The following is a 16782-nucleotide window of genomic DNA, read 5'->3' as shown; positions in this document are numbered from 1 at the left end:
TGACCATATTTTCCACTGTCCTGTAGAAAAACTTCAACCCTGGACATACAGTTTTCTTGGTGAAAATTCATAACCTCAGGGGTGTTTCTTGTTTTAATGAAATATGGGCCCCATCTAATAGAAAGACACTGTTCTGCCCAGCTCTTGTTTTTTCTTATGTCATGTTGAAATCCTAAATATGGCACTCCTTCCCTATTTCCTGCTTTCTTAGGACTACAACAGCAGCTTTTATACAAAATGTACAGCAGGGAGGAGATTTGGGGGAGAGGTTTGCTACCTTTTGGGTTTTTGCTAATACTTTTTAAATTATACAGTTGAGGACTAGGAAGTAGCACTGGCATATCTTCATATTATAAAGTTGTATTTGTTACTCTGAGTCACTCTTGTGTCAGGACTCCAGAGGCTTTTCAGAGCCTGTCTACCTTGCCATCAGCCAAAACAGCTCCAAAAATTGCTCTGCTTGCCACTTTTGATGCTCTCAGGTACAGCTGTGCTTGTACCTGAGGCTCTAGGCAGTGATCAGCAGACTGCTTGAAGCAAATAATTTTGCATTAATAATAAGATAGCTTTAAAGTTGCATTTTTTGTGCTTATTAGAAATTGTCCTCATTTAACAAGTTATTTTTCTATATGAAAGGAAAACAAGCTAGAAACGCTCTGTTAAACTATACTTGAACTCCATGGGAAAGGAGCAGGGTGATTACTGAGATGTACTTTGTTCTGCATTATTTTTACTAGAACCTTGATTAATTTTTTTCATCAATTTTTTCATGTACAGTTGAAGAGTAAGCCTGAATACATTCATTCAACCCTTCTATGCAGTAAATTACCAGTAATATTTGAGGTTAGTTAACTACTAAAATTCACAGATTAAAAAGTCTGAATTCAAGAACTTAATTAAGAAGTGCTATGAAGTCTTCCATTACATAGAAAAGGAAACTACTGAAGGAAGTTTCTACCAAGAAAACAACAGACTTTGCAAATGGAGACTGTTGTTTCCCCATCGCTTTTATCTGTTGGGCAGAGACACTGGTGCAGTGCTTCACAATCGAACTATAAAAAACCGGAGTGTTAGTTTGGTAATAAGCAACTATACACAAACTTTTAGTGTTTGTGGCAAACATCTAGTTTTTGCATACATGTAGTTTAGGGTTTGTTTGTGGTGGCATGGTTTGTTGTTGTTTGGGGTTTTTTTAAACTCTTGTTTTTTAGAACAGCTGATCCTTCTTTTGCAGGGTGCCATGACCGGCCTAAGGTAAAACCAAAAACCTCACCTGTTGGGGGTGGTCAGGCTCCTGAAGCATAGTGTGAAATTTAATTGGCTTCTCTTCAGCCTGGAATTGCCGGTGTGTTACCCGAGTGTGGGGCCTGCTGAGGCAGTTTGATTCTTCCTCTTTCACCTTGTTGTGCTGCTGTGGCACTGGTTTTGGCGAAGGCTTCGGTAAGTGAACCTGTTGACGTACAGATAGTAATTCTGTATGCTGAAAAGAATTGAGTAACGTTCAAAATTATCACAGGTAACCATTCCAATACTTGGACCTCTCAGGTTTGAGACAGGCAGTGGGGAAGGGTAGGGCCCTGTCTGCACTGATTAACCAGGCTATACAAGAAACTTACTTGGGAGTTTTACAGTTGGAATAATAGAAGCCAGTAAGCATATCTATACTTCTGGGGCTTGAGACATAGCTCCTGGCTTTTTTCAAGCACTTTTCTTCCTTGCCCACCCCCACAGGGCTACATGGGCCTAACAGAGCAGACAAACTCCCAGGACATACCACGCATTGCTTGTGATGCCCAAATCCTCACCTGCTGAGGCTCCCTTTGGTGAAGCATCTGGATTAATTTACTTAGCTTTCCTTCGTCTTGGAGTTGTTTGCCTGTTGCCCCAGTACAGGCTTTGTTTGGACAGACAGATTCTTCACCTTCCATCTTTTTTTGCTTCTGCTGAACTGGTTTTGGTATAGGCTTTGGTAAGCGAACCTGTTGACATACAGCGCACAATTTTGTTAGTGAAAAAAGTCAGTATTTCAAGAAGAAAAAGGTTCCATCTTCAGTTCTGAGAACACAGAATGAGAGTAAGCTTTTATCTTTCTCAAAATAATTGTTTTCAGCATTTTAATTATCAATACATGTCTTCTTCAAATAGTGCAAATCTAGAGCTATGCTGTATATATAAAATAAACGTGAGTTGTACGTTTTAAAACATTCACTAATAACCTTTCTTGGGAATGATGCCAATAAGTCACTGTTTGTTTCATTAACCAGTAGAGCTGAATGCATTTCCTATCACTGGATTGAGTCACGCAAAACTCTATAAAGAAAGATAATCACCGCCTCTTCTGACTTGGGCAATCTAATTTAAGAGTCAAGTCTGTAAAAGAACGCAAGTCTCCTAAAATGTAAATGGGGAATACACTGTGAATAGTTGCATGAATTAATGCAAGTGTTTTTTCCTGTGCTGCTCTATGCACAAAGTATCAAACGATGCCTGGTTTTGGCTTTTGGAACTTGGAAGACGAACGGAGCCAAAACACAGGCTTGTATGCCACATGCCTTTGGTGCTTCTGGCACGCTAATAACTCTGTAACTGTAACGTTTGCATATGGTCCTCTATGCAGCAGCTGTATCTGAACGTAGCAGCTAAAAAAGAAATAATGGGCTGCCTTTTTTATACTGCCAGCTAAACACATACAGGAGATAGACAGAAGCCGCACAAACTAAATACCCTTGAAAGCGCCAGTAGGCACTTCATAACATTGCTTAATCCAAAACACCTTTTAAGGATATAATCCTTAGTTCTGCTCTGAGAAAGCGATTAATGTTTAGAAACACCGAGGTGTGTAACAGCAACTCGAGCTAGCTTCAGTCTACACCGGAACAAAACACTGTAGGTAGCCCTGAGAAAAGGAGTTACACAGGTGAGGCCAAGCCCCAGGCCGACGGTTACCTGGACACAGGGAGCCAAGCTGCTTTCTCCGCACCACGCAAGAACCGCTAACCTTGTCGACAGCCACCTCTGGGATCTTCACAATGTGCACACACTTTAAACAGCTACCTCACTTTCAAAACAGGACTTGGAGCACTTGTGAAAATATTTATGCTATGCCTAAAAATTACTATATTCCATACTAATAGAAGTTACAGGTTGCTATTGATGCTATCTTTTAATGTGAAATCTACAAAATCTAGCATGTAGTCAGCTGGCCTTACTGTGCTAGCACTTCCACTGTAGGTGAAAAATCCGAACGTTATCTATCCAGTGCCGAAAATTGTGGTAAACAAATTTAGGAATTAACACAATTAATATTTTATCACCTAAGTTTGGTATGCAGTTGAAACAAAGAACCAGGATGTAGCCATGTCTTATGTCACGTCAAGATTAAATTAATGTACTATACAGGGACCTGCATCTTAAAATTAGTGTTCTGTAGCAATTCCTCTTCACACTATCTTCAAGGAACTAGTGTTACAGGTTCCTCTTATTGGTACTCACAGGTGTTTACTGGTCTTCAGAAGGGAATTAACCCAAAATCACCTCTTCCCTGTGTACCAAACTGGTACAGGTGGAGTCAGACAGGTCATCTGGAGTCAGATTCTGCTCATGAGGCAGGAGTGAGGAGACAGTGGATTGTTTGTAGTGGCTCCCACTATTCTTAGGTTGCCTCTTTAATGGGAGAAGTATTTGGTGAATAAAAGGAGAGGTGGAAAGGGAATGCAGAGGGCTGAGATGAAAAGCGTCAGCCCTAGGATAACTAGAGACAGTGCCCTGAAGAGATGCAGTGGGAAGTGCCTGCCTGTCATCGAGCGCTTTGTCAGGACTGTAGCGCCAAAGCGCACCAGGCCTCAAATATCCTCCATGGCCAATAACCACAGATTGAAAAATCAGATTTTCTGAAAATAGCAATAAATTTAGAGAAAGTTCAGTCATCTGCTCTCTCCACTTGTATTTTAAGTACTCCTTAAGTCCTTTGAATAACCCTAGAAATCTCCTTTCTGCAGCTGTTTTGCAGCAAATGTTACAGGAAACTGGCACACGTAAGCAGCTGAAGAAACACACTCCAGTGAAAAATAGGCGATCACGGGAGCAGCGCTGGCATTCTTACTGTTCCAAGCAGCACGACACTCAACATCAAAAATTGCTCTGAAAAAGTGATGGTAGATGCCAAGATTTAGTAATATTCAGACACACTCCCTCTCTGATCTTGTTCTTGGCCATCAAACCCAGTTCTGCTTTGTCCTACAGCACAAGAGTGGTGATAACTCACTCCTCATTCACAGGTTTTTCAGTGGGGTTGCGTACCAGCAAAGAGCAAGTGCTAGAGCAGCTTTTACAGCCTGGAAGTTCAGGATCATCATTTCTGCCAGCGTACTGCGAAGTCTTAGGCCAGGCAGTAAGAGGAAAATAGATTTGCTATTCAATATCTGACTCTAAGAAATCAGAGACCCAACCAGATCAGTTGGAGATCAGTTAAGGGCTACCTGATATTTCAATGAGGTTCAGAAAACAGCACAAACTTAAGAAAAAGCTGCTCAAATTAGTGACGACGAAGTGGTCACCATCACTCGGCAAGGGAAACACTGTCACTGAAATAGCTGTTGGTTTTGTTAAAAGGAAAAAAAAAAGTGATAAAACCAGAAAAGTCAATAAAATTGCTAAAATAAGTATCTGTAATTACCAAGACCAAAACCCAGTGCCTTTTTATTAAACATGAACTTTTGTTCTGCCTTCCATAATACGTAAATAGTGCTGACAATTGGTTTGTGAGGCACTTGCTACAATAAAATGTAATTGTATCATGAGAGAAAGGTGACAATCAGGAGATCATGAAAAAATTACATATTCTCACTGGTGGTTAATTAGCCATGCAAAACCCCCTCAAACAGATATTCTCTTCTATTAGGAATGATTACTATGCAGGCCTACAGATGTCAATTTCCCTACTAATTGAAGGTTGTAAAGCTCTGGTGCCAAGGTTTTGCTTCCAAAGAGCTAATTTATGACTAGAAGGATATTTTATGTCTTCAGTTGCAGCAGCTACAAAACTCAGCAAATCAGAACCATCTGTGCACTGATACTTGAATCACCATTCATCTAGCAGCCTATCAGTCACATTAGTTTGCATCCTGCATTCTTGGCTCATGTACACTTGCGATGGTCCAAAGTTCACCAGAAATATTAAAAATGAATGGTACCCTGACCCGGCCTTATTGCACACGCATCAGAGACAGAAACGGGGCTCTTGCACACAGGGAGTTTTGAGGCAGAGGTATGATGGGACTGACATTTCCCAGTAAGTCCAGTAAGACTGCTAATTGCCTCCACCTCCACTTATTAAAACATGGTTTTATTAACTGTATAGCTTCAGACTTGGAAGTACAAAAGGAAAATATAACACGATAGCTGTCAGTTAAAATTCTGGGCTAGCGCATCACATAGCGCTGCATACCAATAACGCAGCTAAATCCCAGAATAATACCTCCTCCACATTAGTGGCTGCAGGAGTATAAAGGCAAATGACAAAGAACAGTTTGAAAGCGAGAAAATGAATTAAATGCTGTCGCTAATAAAGGTAACTTTGCTTTTAATCTGGAACGAAGGAAAAACCTGGCATTCAGGCTTGTCGTCAAGATGTTAGTGAACAAAGTCCTTGACTTCCCCATTATCCTGAAAGTAAATCATTCTCCACAGACCTACCGCTTTGAAGTGAGAGGCTGTAGGTCAAAAGGACTCATGACAGTTCTTCCTCCTGCAGGGTCGACATCCCACTTTTTAGCAAAGCCAGGGGAAACAGGAATTAACAAACACGGTGTATTTAAGGCAAAAGAACTGCTGTGTCAGTCTCATTTTGAGACCTTAAAACTATTTCCTCTTCTACAAAAGAAAAGACAACAATCAAGCAGGAGATGTCAGAAATAATCCCAGAACTGTCTTACTTACTTTTGCCACCTTAGCAGCACAGTGATTTCGCGTGCATGCTGCAGCAGAAAATTCCAGAGGGCCGTCGTAGCGAGTTCCACTCGATTCTAGTCCATCCAGCAGGATTTTCTTGAGCACTTGATACTTCGGCTTCTCATCATAAGCTAAGCTATAAACACATGCCAAAAACTTGGATATTTCACCTGCGGAGCACATTTTAATGTAAATTTCACTCGGTATAGACCTGGAACTTCAGAAAGAATTTAATTCCAAAATGGATGCCAATCCTACATTGCCAAACAAGATGACACAATTTCACCTGAAGACACGCTCGAAACACAGAACTGACACTATCTTGTCTTCTCGAGGTGAGAAAAGGAAAAGATAGACTTAGATAAACAAGCTCAGCCTCAAGGGCTATGTCTTGGTATGCACATGCAGCAATTCATATAGTGCCAAAAGCTATCAGAGTATAAAAATTAATCTAAATACTTTACCTACAAATATTGATAGTTCTGTGTAAAACACAAGCATTTTATATTTCCTAGATCATAATACCCCTTTAAATATTCAATACTCTCAACAATGCTATTTTAACCTGCACAGATATTATACTTCGAACGCTTTGGAAAAAAACAACTTTTTTTACTTCTAATACTTGGACAAACGTTGGTTTTGAGATTACATCCTAAAACAGTCTAATAGCAGCATTATTTTGCTATCGTTATCGAGTGGTTCTAGAAGCAGGGAAACCACTGAATGGGCAGAAATAATGCTATGAGGAAAAACATATGGGGGGGATCAAACTTTTCTTTCAGACCCAAATGTATCCTAAAACTACACCAGGTATTAGCCTCTGGCAGAACCCCAGAAGTAAAGATTTACTGCATATGTATACACATCATGAAGATGTTTTATGTAATACACGATGCGTTCCAGTAATTCCAATATAGAAATGCTATGAAAATAAGTGAATACATAAAAAATACATACTGACCTTTGAGGGAAGTTTGCTGTTTTCCCTGAGTTACTTATGTATTTCAGTGAAGGAAGAAACATGACAAGACAAACTGTCCACTCGTTTGCTTTTTCAAACTCCAAATACTAAGCAATAAACCTTCTGTGGGCAGTTGCTTATTATTTCCATACTAACAGCTACTTCTGTTTCTAGGATAGTCACTGCTTCCTAACACCTTGGATTACATATGGCTAAGATCCCTTATGTCACTCTATGGCATACATCACAGATGACACTGATCAATTCAGCCCTCCATGTCTGTATCATCTACTTAGTACTGGTTTATGGGATAACGCAGGAAAGCAGCAGAAAAAAAAAAGAGTTCCTGCAATAAAAGCATTATGTATCCTGTATCGGTAAGCACTGAGAACCATTTATTGCAGAGTGGCCAGCATTTGACTTCACTCGGAAATTTACTTTCTCCCCTTGCAGTGAACAAGCCTTGGAGCTAAAGATGCTTTAAATATAATAAGCTTGTACACGAAGGGCCTGATCCAGTTCCACTGAAGTCAAAAATACTAGTTCAGTTAAACTGCATCCTGAATTAGTGAGTGTGACATATAATCTAATGATGAGCATTACGTAACTACTCTGTTACCAGCTAAACACAGATACTGCAGCCTGAATTCCTCTGTCGAATAGGTACATGTAAGAGCGGTTCATGCAGCTGTGATGTGAGGATGACTTCTGCTTGCGCACTGCAGTTTGCCCTAAGACCACAGCCTGGTAATACCGCATGGACTCAAGCCTGCTGAAGGCATCTATCTACCTTAAGGTGCAAAACTGAGCAATTGCATTTAAGATTTTTATTGTGAAGGCTTTGTTAAATTTGTGCTACTTTTCCTTTTGTACTGTTTTCCCCAAATGGACTAAGGTATTTGAGTATTTTTCATAACAGACTAAAGAGCTACATGCTACAAAGCATAAGCAGACTTACTACAGCTGCTTCCAGAAGAATCCCATTCCATCACTGAGTCTGGGAGCTCGTCCATAAGTCTGAAACAACATGAGAGTGCAACAATTTAATGTGGTTTTGGAGCAGGTGATTCTTCATTTGGGATTTAGGAAGACAGCAAGTCTCAATTCCAAAGGGAGTGGACCTCCGGGATAGCTAATGATTCACAGTACTGCTTTTAAAACAAAATCTCCTCTTACCAGCTATATTTTTAACTCTTTGGAGACTGCTGATTTCAGCAAGACCAGGCTTACAGCTAAGACTGCACTTTAAGTTTTTCTTTGCAGATATTTTAAGCTTTCTAGAAAGAAAAAGAAAAATGCTTTGAGCTGAAATGGTTTGTTCTGATTTCAGCTGAATGATTAATATTTGTCTTTTGGAATTTAAGAAGCAGTTCTGGCCTGCCTACCAGTCATTTACTGTCAGGTTCCTTCTGCCATGTAGCTCACAGGCAGCTGGGTGATGGCTGTCAAAATTACAAGCAGGCATGGCAGGGACAAAAAGGGAGAGGGAAGTTAAAACGACCTCAAGTCCCATGTACTTCATAAACCGAAGGGCAGGGCCACAGAAGTACTTTCTATCTATCCAGAAAAAGAAATAGCAAAGGACACTGGAGCTCGGAATCAATCATACCCTAAAAGCAGATGAAGTAACACCAGCTCTCATCTTTGTGCAGGCAGGAACCAGGATGATCTCCTAGCACCTGCAGGAACCTGCAGCTGCACAAAGCCCCTCGCCCTGAGAAAGCGAACTCTGTTAGTTCAGCCTGGCTATTAATAGCCTTAAGGGATCCTTTTTCTTTGTTCGTTTGTTTAAAGAAGCCATGAAGGTCCACCAATCAGCAACAGGATGTCTTTTCAAATGCACACAGTTGGAGTACATAGGCTAATAACCTTCACTTCAGTCATCTGTTGTTTAGTATCAGAAATAGGGGTTTCAGTCTTGGGGAAACGAAACACTTAAACGTGTTTTCCTGTAATCTAGCTTAAATTCTAATTCAAATAGAGCCTTACCTCTAATTCTGGCATGGCATGAACATTTCTAAACTCAAATCACAGAGTCACTAAGGTTGGAAAAGACCTTTAAGATCACCCAGTCCAACCATCAACCCAACACCACCATGTCCCCTAAACCATGTCCTGAAGTGCCACGTCCACGTGTTTTTTGAACACGTCCAGGGATGGTGACTCCACCACCTCCCTGGGCAGCCTGTTCCACCATTTGACCACTCTGTCAGTAAAGACATTTTTCCTAGTATCTATTCTAAACCTCCCCTGGTGCAATTTGAGGCCATTTCCTCTCATCCTGTCACCAATTACTTGGGAGAAGAGACCAAATATACAAGCAGGCCTTAAATATCCCCTTACCAGTGCCTAAAGCTTTGGCACAGTTGCCTCATCGCCCCAGCATTACTGGGACGAAAGACTAAGAACCCACAGTGAAGGGATGAGAGGATGAGACAACTGCTGAACAACAGAGTTTGAGGTCCTGCTCTGGCTTCCACTTCCACCTTCTAGGCCCAGCCCCTTCTTCCTCACCATCACATGGACTCTGCAGCAAAGGACTGGCATGCTCCAAAGTGATTGAGCTGTACTAGTAACATACTTCTCAACTTACAAGCAACTGGATACGCGCGTATATCTGGATGTCTACTTCTGGCCTTTGAAAACAGTATAAGCACTGAAAATGAACATAAATAAAAGGGGATGGCCCAGGCAAGTTACCTAATACCAAGAACCTAATTCAGTAGACTAATAAGATATTTCCGATAAATGGAAGCTGTATAATTATCCGTGCGTTTCCTCTAAGCATCTGCATGCTTGGCATCCTGAAAATGCTAGCAATCTAAGGGTTAACCGCAAGGGAAGAATTAGTGAAGCAGCTTCATTGATTAAATTGATTTAACATTGAATTGTTTAAGTGTTACCTTGCAGGGGGTTGTATAATGATCAGAACTTCTAAAGGAGAAATATTAAACATAACATACGATGTCAACATTTACAGATGCAATCGGTATTATCCACAGTCTGCAGGCTAACCTCTTCCACTCGTGAGAGCCGATGCCACGCTGCATTTGCAGATTGATTTCTGTGGATCAGCTATCCCTATTGTGTACCTCTGTTGTGACTGGCCCTACTTAAAAGTTTGCCGCCTTCTCCAATTGTGATGTTACATTTACGGGTAACTACTCTTCTGTACAGCCTTCTACAGGCTACACTCTACCACATGCAATTAACTCTCTCAAGTCCCAACTGTGAAACAGAGAAAGAAAACACTAATACACTGTTGCTTTAGTAAGCTCTAAATGAGTCATGCTGGGAAAGAAAGATTTTAATCAAGTTCTCTAGTATTTTGGTATTTAATTGTTTGTAACAGCAGTAGGCTTATATAACATTAAAAACCTACATAAAAACATCTGAAAAACAGTATCATATAGAAAGTTAAATAAATTGAATGCACATGTGGAAAAACTTCCAGGAGATGTTTGTACTATAGTCTCTACAAAGCACCCGTGAAGTTTAATGGAAACACGCAACCTTCTGTATGTGCAGTAAGGCCTGCGCTAATTCACAAAATGTTTTCTTAAAAAAAAAAAAAGTACTAAAAAATACAAAGCAGACAAAATGCCTGTGCGCTGTGCATTTGAATGTATCGTATCTCTACAGCAGTATATACATAAACATGTGGAAGAGGGTATACGTGCACACAGAGTGCACACTTATAAGCGCTTCTCATAAGGAAAACTGTTTTAGTTTTCTCGTAAGGTGCTATTACACAAGATGCAAAGCTGCCTTTTTCAGACCTGTTTTGTAAAGTGATGAGGACATTGCAGGGTTCTAGGGGCTATGCGTGTGCACATGTGTACATGTGTGTGTTGTTTTATTTTTACTTTGTTTTCGCAGTCTGGACAGCTACAGGGTCCTTCAGGTTCCGTTCCCAGGGCAGCTTCCCACATAACCATTGCAGCATGCAGTAGCCAAGGATTTCAAGGTCACCTCGTCTGGATGGGGCTAAAATGTGGGGAGGGCGCAGGGAACAGAAGGGAAAAAAAAAAAGAAGAAAAAAAAAAGAAGAATAAGAACTTCTTCTTAGGAAATAGAAAAGACTTTGATTGAACTAGTGTTGATGAAATATGAAAAAGCCAAATGGGCAAAGTGTTTTGTTTGTTCAGCTGTATTAGACCTGAGACGCCCCGGCATTTGGCCACAGTCCACAGACAGGCAGTGACTTGTTACTGCTGAAGCAAGGGTCACTTTCCTCACCTCCTCCAACTTCATCCTTCCTCAGTCTGGCCTGTCACACGGACTTGATCCCCATGGCCTCTGACATGATCCAGACAGCCCATAACTGAGTACCAACACTTTCTCAAAGAGCCAGGCAGTAAAACAAAGAAATAAATGTCTGCTGCTAAATTGCTAACACATGTTCCAGGAAGTCCATGGGGTCCACATTGGTCATGCAGGGACCCTGTGAGTGCAGACTAAACACTGATGGCCTTTCCTGTTCTCCTACAGAGCTATTTGAACTTGGAAGACATGACAAAACTGCCATCTAGTGTACATTTACACACCAAAGTTGTCTGCTTACAAGTACCGTGAACTGTTTGTTTAGAGAATCGTAGCACACGCTAAAATACACTTGCTGTTTAGCAAGTCCTGTGTAAACTTACCACTACTGCTTCCAAAAAGGAAGTTATTTCAGGAACAACTTGCTCTCACTCTGCACACCCCAAACAGATACACTAACTACAGGATACAAATACAGTAGATATAATTCAATCAAAAATCAACCACATCCCCAAATATCTTCTATGCGGAAAAACAGCTAAGCAAAGTTAATCTATACATTGACTTTTCCAAGGGAAAGGGGGGGGGAAAAAAGTGCAACACTAATAGAATTGCTATTGCTTGCTGCTATTCAGAGGAAACCAAACTTAAAAAAACCTAACAAGCAGGATTGCTGCAATGTTTCTTTGTACATATTTGACTTGCAGCCTATAGTTTGCAAGTCAAGACCACATAGAATCTGTAAAACCAGAAACTGTTAACGGTGATTAAAGACAGTCAGATGTAGAAGTTAAATTTATGCTTTTCCAAAATGAATTTGCGCTTTCCAGGAAGGAAAGAAGATTCAGATTTGCTCGGTACTTTTTGCCTAGCGTAAAGACTAGTAGTTGAGCACAGTGCTGTTAATCCAGCTCTAAACAGATATCATATTTTACGGGCCTTCATTAAATAAATTCCAGAAACTCACTCAGCAAACTTATCTTTTAATTTAAAAAGTCATCTACTAAAAGCTACAGTGCCAACACTTCATAACTGTTTCTTGTTACTGTACACACATTATTGTAAAAGCAGAAGATTAGTTCTTATACATTCCCTATCTTAACAGCTATTAGACTATGGGATTATTAAAGGCCCTTCAATCTAACAGAACGCTACACCATCCCTTGGGTGTCGTTTATTTTCTGCACTAGATTCAGCAACATCCTAATGTAAGACTTGGCTCTCCTATTAAAATAAAAACACAATCTCTACCACTTGCTGTTCTGTAGTGATTTCTTCAGCCATAAATCTCCCGTTAACTGTGGAACAATTCCATTCATACACATGTGTTCACAACTCCTTTTTCCATCGTGGCAGTTCCAGATTATAACCATATAAGCCAGCATTTTTGATTGCAGATCCTCTAATTTTCACACACCGCTTTTCTGGCACCTGCTTGTGCAAGACGGGCTACAGAAAGCGGCCTTTTGAGAAACGCAGTCAAAATTACAATGGACTGCCTTTTTCCTCTGAAGGGCCAATTGATATGAATCTGTAAATAACGCTAAATCAATTAGATTTCAGAAGCTAACCTAAGATAACTTGTTTCCTGACAAAACAGTCCCCAGAGAGTAAAGTTTGCTTCACAGTTAACAAGTTTGGCCGTGACTAACTACCTTCTCACTCACACACAGATCTTCCAGACATTTCCTGACTAACAGGAGGGCAAAGCCATCACAAACAGGGAGATGTGTGCAAGCAAGGCTTCACTAATACCTTCCTAAAGCCACAGTAGTCAGCTGGGAGGGCGGAGGTACATATAGCTAAGCCATACATCACTAAAAAATAAAAGGGAAAATGTTTTACAGAAAGATGGCAAATTCCCGTATCACTTTATCTCGCAGGTCACTGCAAGTGTTACTACATAAAGACATCTACATGTGTTTTTCATAGAACCACGTGAAAATGTCAATGTTTGATTATTTGACGGTACTAGCTTATTCTTTCTCTCTGGTCCTTTGTCAGCTCAGTATTAGAGATGCTAACGCCTCAACTTTTCACAGATCTTTTTAGATCCTTATAGAAAAAAGTATTCAACTAACTAATCGTTAATGAATTATCTATGAACAACGAAATAATTAGATTTTTAAACCCAAATAAAGCACTAATACGTAAATTTCAACTATATGTTTACTTGAAAAAATGAATCCGCTAATACAATTGGAGATTACAAAAATTCTTGATAAAACATCAGCAGATAAATCAGTCTGGGTTCATTTTAGATGTGATAGCCATGCAAAAATAAAATAATTCTGCTTGATAACTTGCCACTGATACAAGACTATACTTCCAAAACAGTACTTATTTAAACCAAATTCTCTTACTAAAGACTTGTTGTTTGTTTTTCCCCTTTCTTTTTAAATAGATATTTGATTTCTGCTTTTCTATTAACCAGGAATTATTTTTCATTATTATTTTAGTCTAATATGAAATACCATTTAATGGGAACATATTGGCGATATTTTATTTCACAATATTTTTACGGCTTAATTTTTTAATTTTACGGCTTAAGGCCTGATTCTGTCCTCACTCCTGCCAAGATAAATCAGGAACAGCTTCGCTGAAGTTAATGAATCAACAGCCATGTCAACGAAGTCAGAGTCAGGCCATAGGAAGTTTTATATACACCATGAACATACACTCAACATGCAGGCACAGGGTTCAACGGTAACTGAAGTGATACACTCCGAGAAGAAAACATATTATGTATCTCTGTATACTGGATTTGGCAGCTATCTAATTTGTATTCAGATTACTAGTTCAAAATAGATCATAAATGATATCACACCAGCCACAATATGCTCTCAAAACCACACTGCTCCCAAGAACCCAGCTGAAACTCATGTAAAAATGGGAGCTTTCCTCCATGGCCCTTACTAAGCTAACTTTCTCAAGTCTTTTGTAAAGATCTAGGAGGCTAACGAGTGACAGATGAAATGTTCTTCTATTATTTTTAATTAGCACTGTTGCATTATAATTTCACCATTAGTGTTTCTTTAGATTGGAAGCTTTTCATAAAAAGGATCATTTTAGTTGCTCATATCGCATCTACATGCAGTGGAACCTCCAATTCTCACTGGCATTACAGCATACAAATTCATGTTAATTCACAAATAAATATAACTCATACCATAGTTATTAATCCAAAAGCCCATAAAGGAAAAGGAGTGTTAACATGACCACAGAGAAATATAATTATGTTAAAAATCTATCATTACAATGTTTTAATAGATGAACTAAAATTGATATAACTTCTTAACTCAAGGTTGAGCCAATTAAAAAAACAGCCAAATACAAGACTTGTAAAAAAAAAAAAAAAACAGTGTCTATATTAGAGGCAGGAGAAAGGAAAAGATCAAAAAAAGCTAAAAATGAAGTATAGCTTCCCCGAGGTAATGGTCAGTCTGAGGAAGTCACTGCAGCAGGATAGTGACTAACTGAAGAGAGTGGGCGGCTACAGGGAAAAGGTTAGATAAATATAGTTAAATTTTAAAAGTGTGATAAATTTTAATGCTCAGAGGCCATTCTGTAGAGAGTTATCTTGTCTCAGGCAGGGCAACTGCCAGCAGGAGCTGGGAACAATCTCTCCTCCCCCCCTCATGTACAGTTCTGCACCGTTGGCTGGCACGTTGCTGAAATACTCACTGACAATAACCACCACCACGGACTGCGGGAAAGAAAAACAAATCCAGTGCAAACATGGTGTCACCACAACAAGACTCAGCCTGGGACACGGCAATGAGCAACTTTTCCTGGGCCAGCTACGGTCTCCATCCTAACCTCAGATCCTGCGGCTATCCACCCAACTGGTCACATGGCTGACTGGCACGAAGCCTACCGCAGAGCTGGCAGGAGTTCCCGCAGGTGTTCACAGGGAGGATACAGCCGTGACTCCCCGGCGTGGACCTCGCCTTGGGCGGTCACACAAGTGCCATCCTGACAATATCAGCCTCACATCCTCTCAAAGGCAGCATCAGAGCTGGTGACAGCCCGCACGCCAGCACTGTCCTGTCAGTCACGGGATGCAGTCCCAGCATCCCCAGTAGTCGGGAAACTTGCTTCAAGACCCACAAAAGCAGCAACATTACTGCCGCTGTCCTGCCGTGGCCAAGCTCATGAGCACACTGTGAGCCAGCGGGTCTTGCAGGCCAGAAGTTCCCAAGCTGTGATTCTCAAACCTCCCCAAAATAGCACAGCTTTCCTAGACAATCACAACCGCCTATTGTGAAGACACATGCACAGCTTCTCCAAAGAAGCAGTTATGTCCGCTTCACCGGCGGGATCTAACTGCGAAGCCTCCTCGTTTTCGCACTAGCTCTGCTGCCTCCGTAGACAATCACAACCGCCTATTGTGAAGACACGTGCACAGCTTCTCCAAAGAAGCAGTTACGTCCGCTTCACTGGCGGGATCTAACTGCGAAGCCTCCTCATTTTCGCACTAGCTCTGCTGCCTCCATAATAGAGGAGCGCAGCCAGCAGCAGGGTTCTCCTCTAAACATGGGCAGAGAGTGAATAATCACGAAGACTGGTGGAATGGGACGTGCTGAAAGGAAGAGGGCTGGAGTCCTGATTTGGTGGGGAGACGTTTATGTAGTGGGAAGGTTGGAAGATGCAAAGGAACATCACCACGACGTCTGGGTGGGAGATAAAATGGTGGTGGCAAGAGGTGCAGGTACCTGGTCGGAAGTAAAAAGTTCCAAGCTTGCAGTAAGGAGAATGTGTGGCAGGAGAGCGGGGACAGGAATGTTTACTTTTCTTTCACATCTGTGTGACAGGGAAAAAAAAAATTTAAAAAAAATCACAAAGGTAAGGTGCTGACAAGCAGCTGTGAGATTCACTAACCTTTGGAATTCCTGGTGTAGCGAATGAGCGCCAAAATTAAACAGTCAATTGCCAGCCACACTCATCAGTTACATTGGAAAATCGTGATGCTCATCATCTTATTTTTGTTGCTTCTGGACAGTCTTGGCAGGACAGAATAAGCTTACAGAGGCGGTTATAGGAACCTATTCAATCTTACCCTTGCTAAAGCCCAACTCCTCTTTCACTTAAAATAACCTCCTGCTCCCTCTTCTGCTGGGCACACATTTCTAATCCCAGAGTCAGAAACTAAAACATCTTTTTATTTATTTCACACTGAGAAGTTCCACCCAATTTTGCCAGATCAGTTATATTTTCCTTTTATTTTTAGGATTTACAGTTTGTCCTGCACACAGTCTTTGGGAAACACATACCAAACTGCAGCAAATCAATAATTCATTTGACCGACACAAAAATCCAGCAGGCTCCCTCGGACTCCTAACTATACTTGGACAGATGCCAAATAAACCTCTTGATCCAGAGCCACTTAGAGCTCTGTTCTCTGGAAGCCATGCAGGCTCAGAAAGAATGTGTTTCTATGCATAGGTGTTTATATTCTCGTACATCCTTCCTCACGAAATGAATCTTGCATATATTCTAGTCAACACCTGCATGTAAAAGAAAAGGAAAAATGGACAAGCACTGAGCTGTGTTTTTAACATCAAACAGTAACAGTTCTGTCAGACCAGTGGGGAAAATAAAAACAA

The 16782-nt window shown here is 40.7% G+C and overlaps 1 protein-coding gene across 1 annotated transcript in view; it reads right to left on the bottom strand.

Moving 5' to 3' along the window:
- The window catches only part of VRK2 (vaccinia related kinase 2), a 34167-nt gene that overhangs the window by 802 nt on the left and 16583 nt on the right, over positions 1-16782 (bottom strand). The window contains exons 7-11 of the mRNA XM_010296650.1: positions 10780-10900; positions 7872-7930; positions 5938-6119; positions 1806-1979; positions 1274-1450 (exon numbers count right to left, since the gene is read on the bottom strand). Coding sequence (XP_010294952.1) covers positions 1274-1450; positions 1806-1979; positions 5938-6119; positions 7872-7930; positions 10780-10900 — 713 coding nt within the window. The remainder of the gene's footprint in view (positions 1-1273; positions 1451-1805; positions 1980-5937; positions 6120-7871; positions 7931-10779; positions 10901-16782) is intronic.

This window comes from Phaethon lepturus, unplaced genomic scaffold (assembly GCF_000687285.1).
Source record: "Phaethon lepturus isolate BGI_N335 unplaced genomic scaffold, ASM68728v1 scaffold3481, whole genome shotgun sequence".
Lineage (NCBI taxonomy): Eukaryota > Metazoa > Chordata > Aves > Phaethontiformes > Phaethontidae > Phaethon > Phaethon lepturus.
The sequence above is the reverse complement of the archived record's forward strand: the minus strand, read 5'-3'. Positions and strand labels throughout refer to the sequence as shown.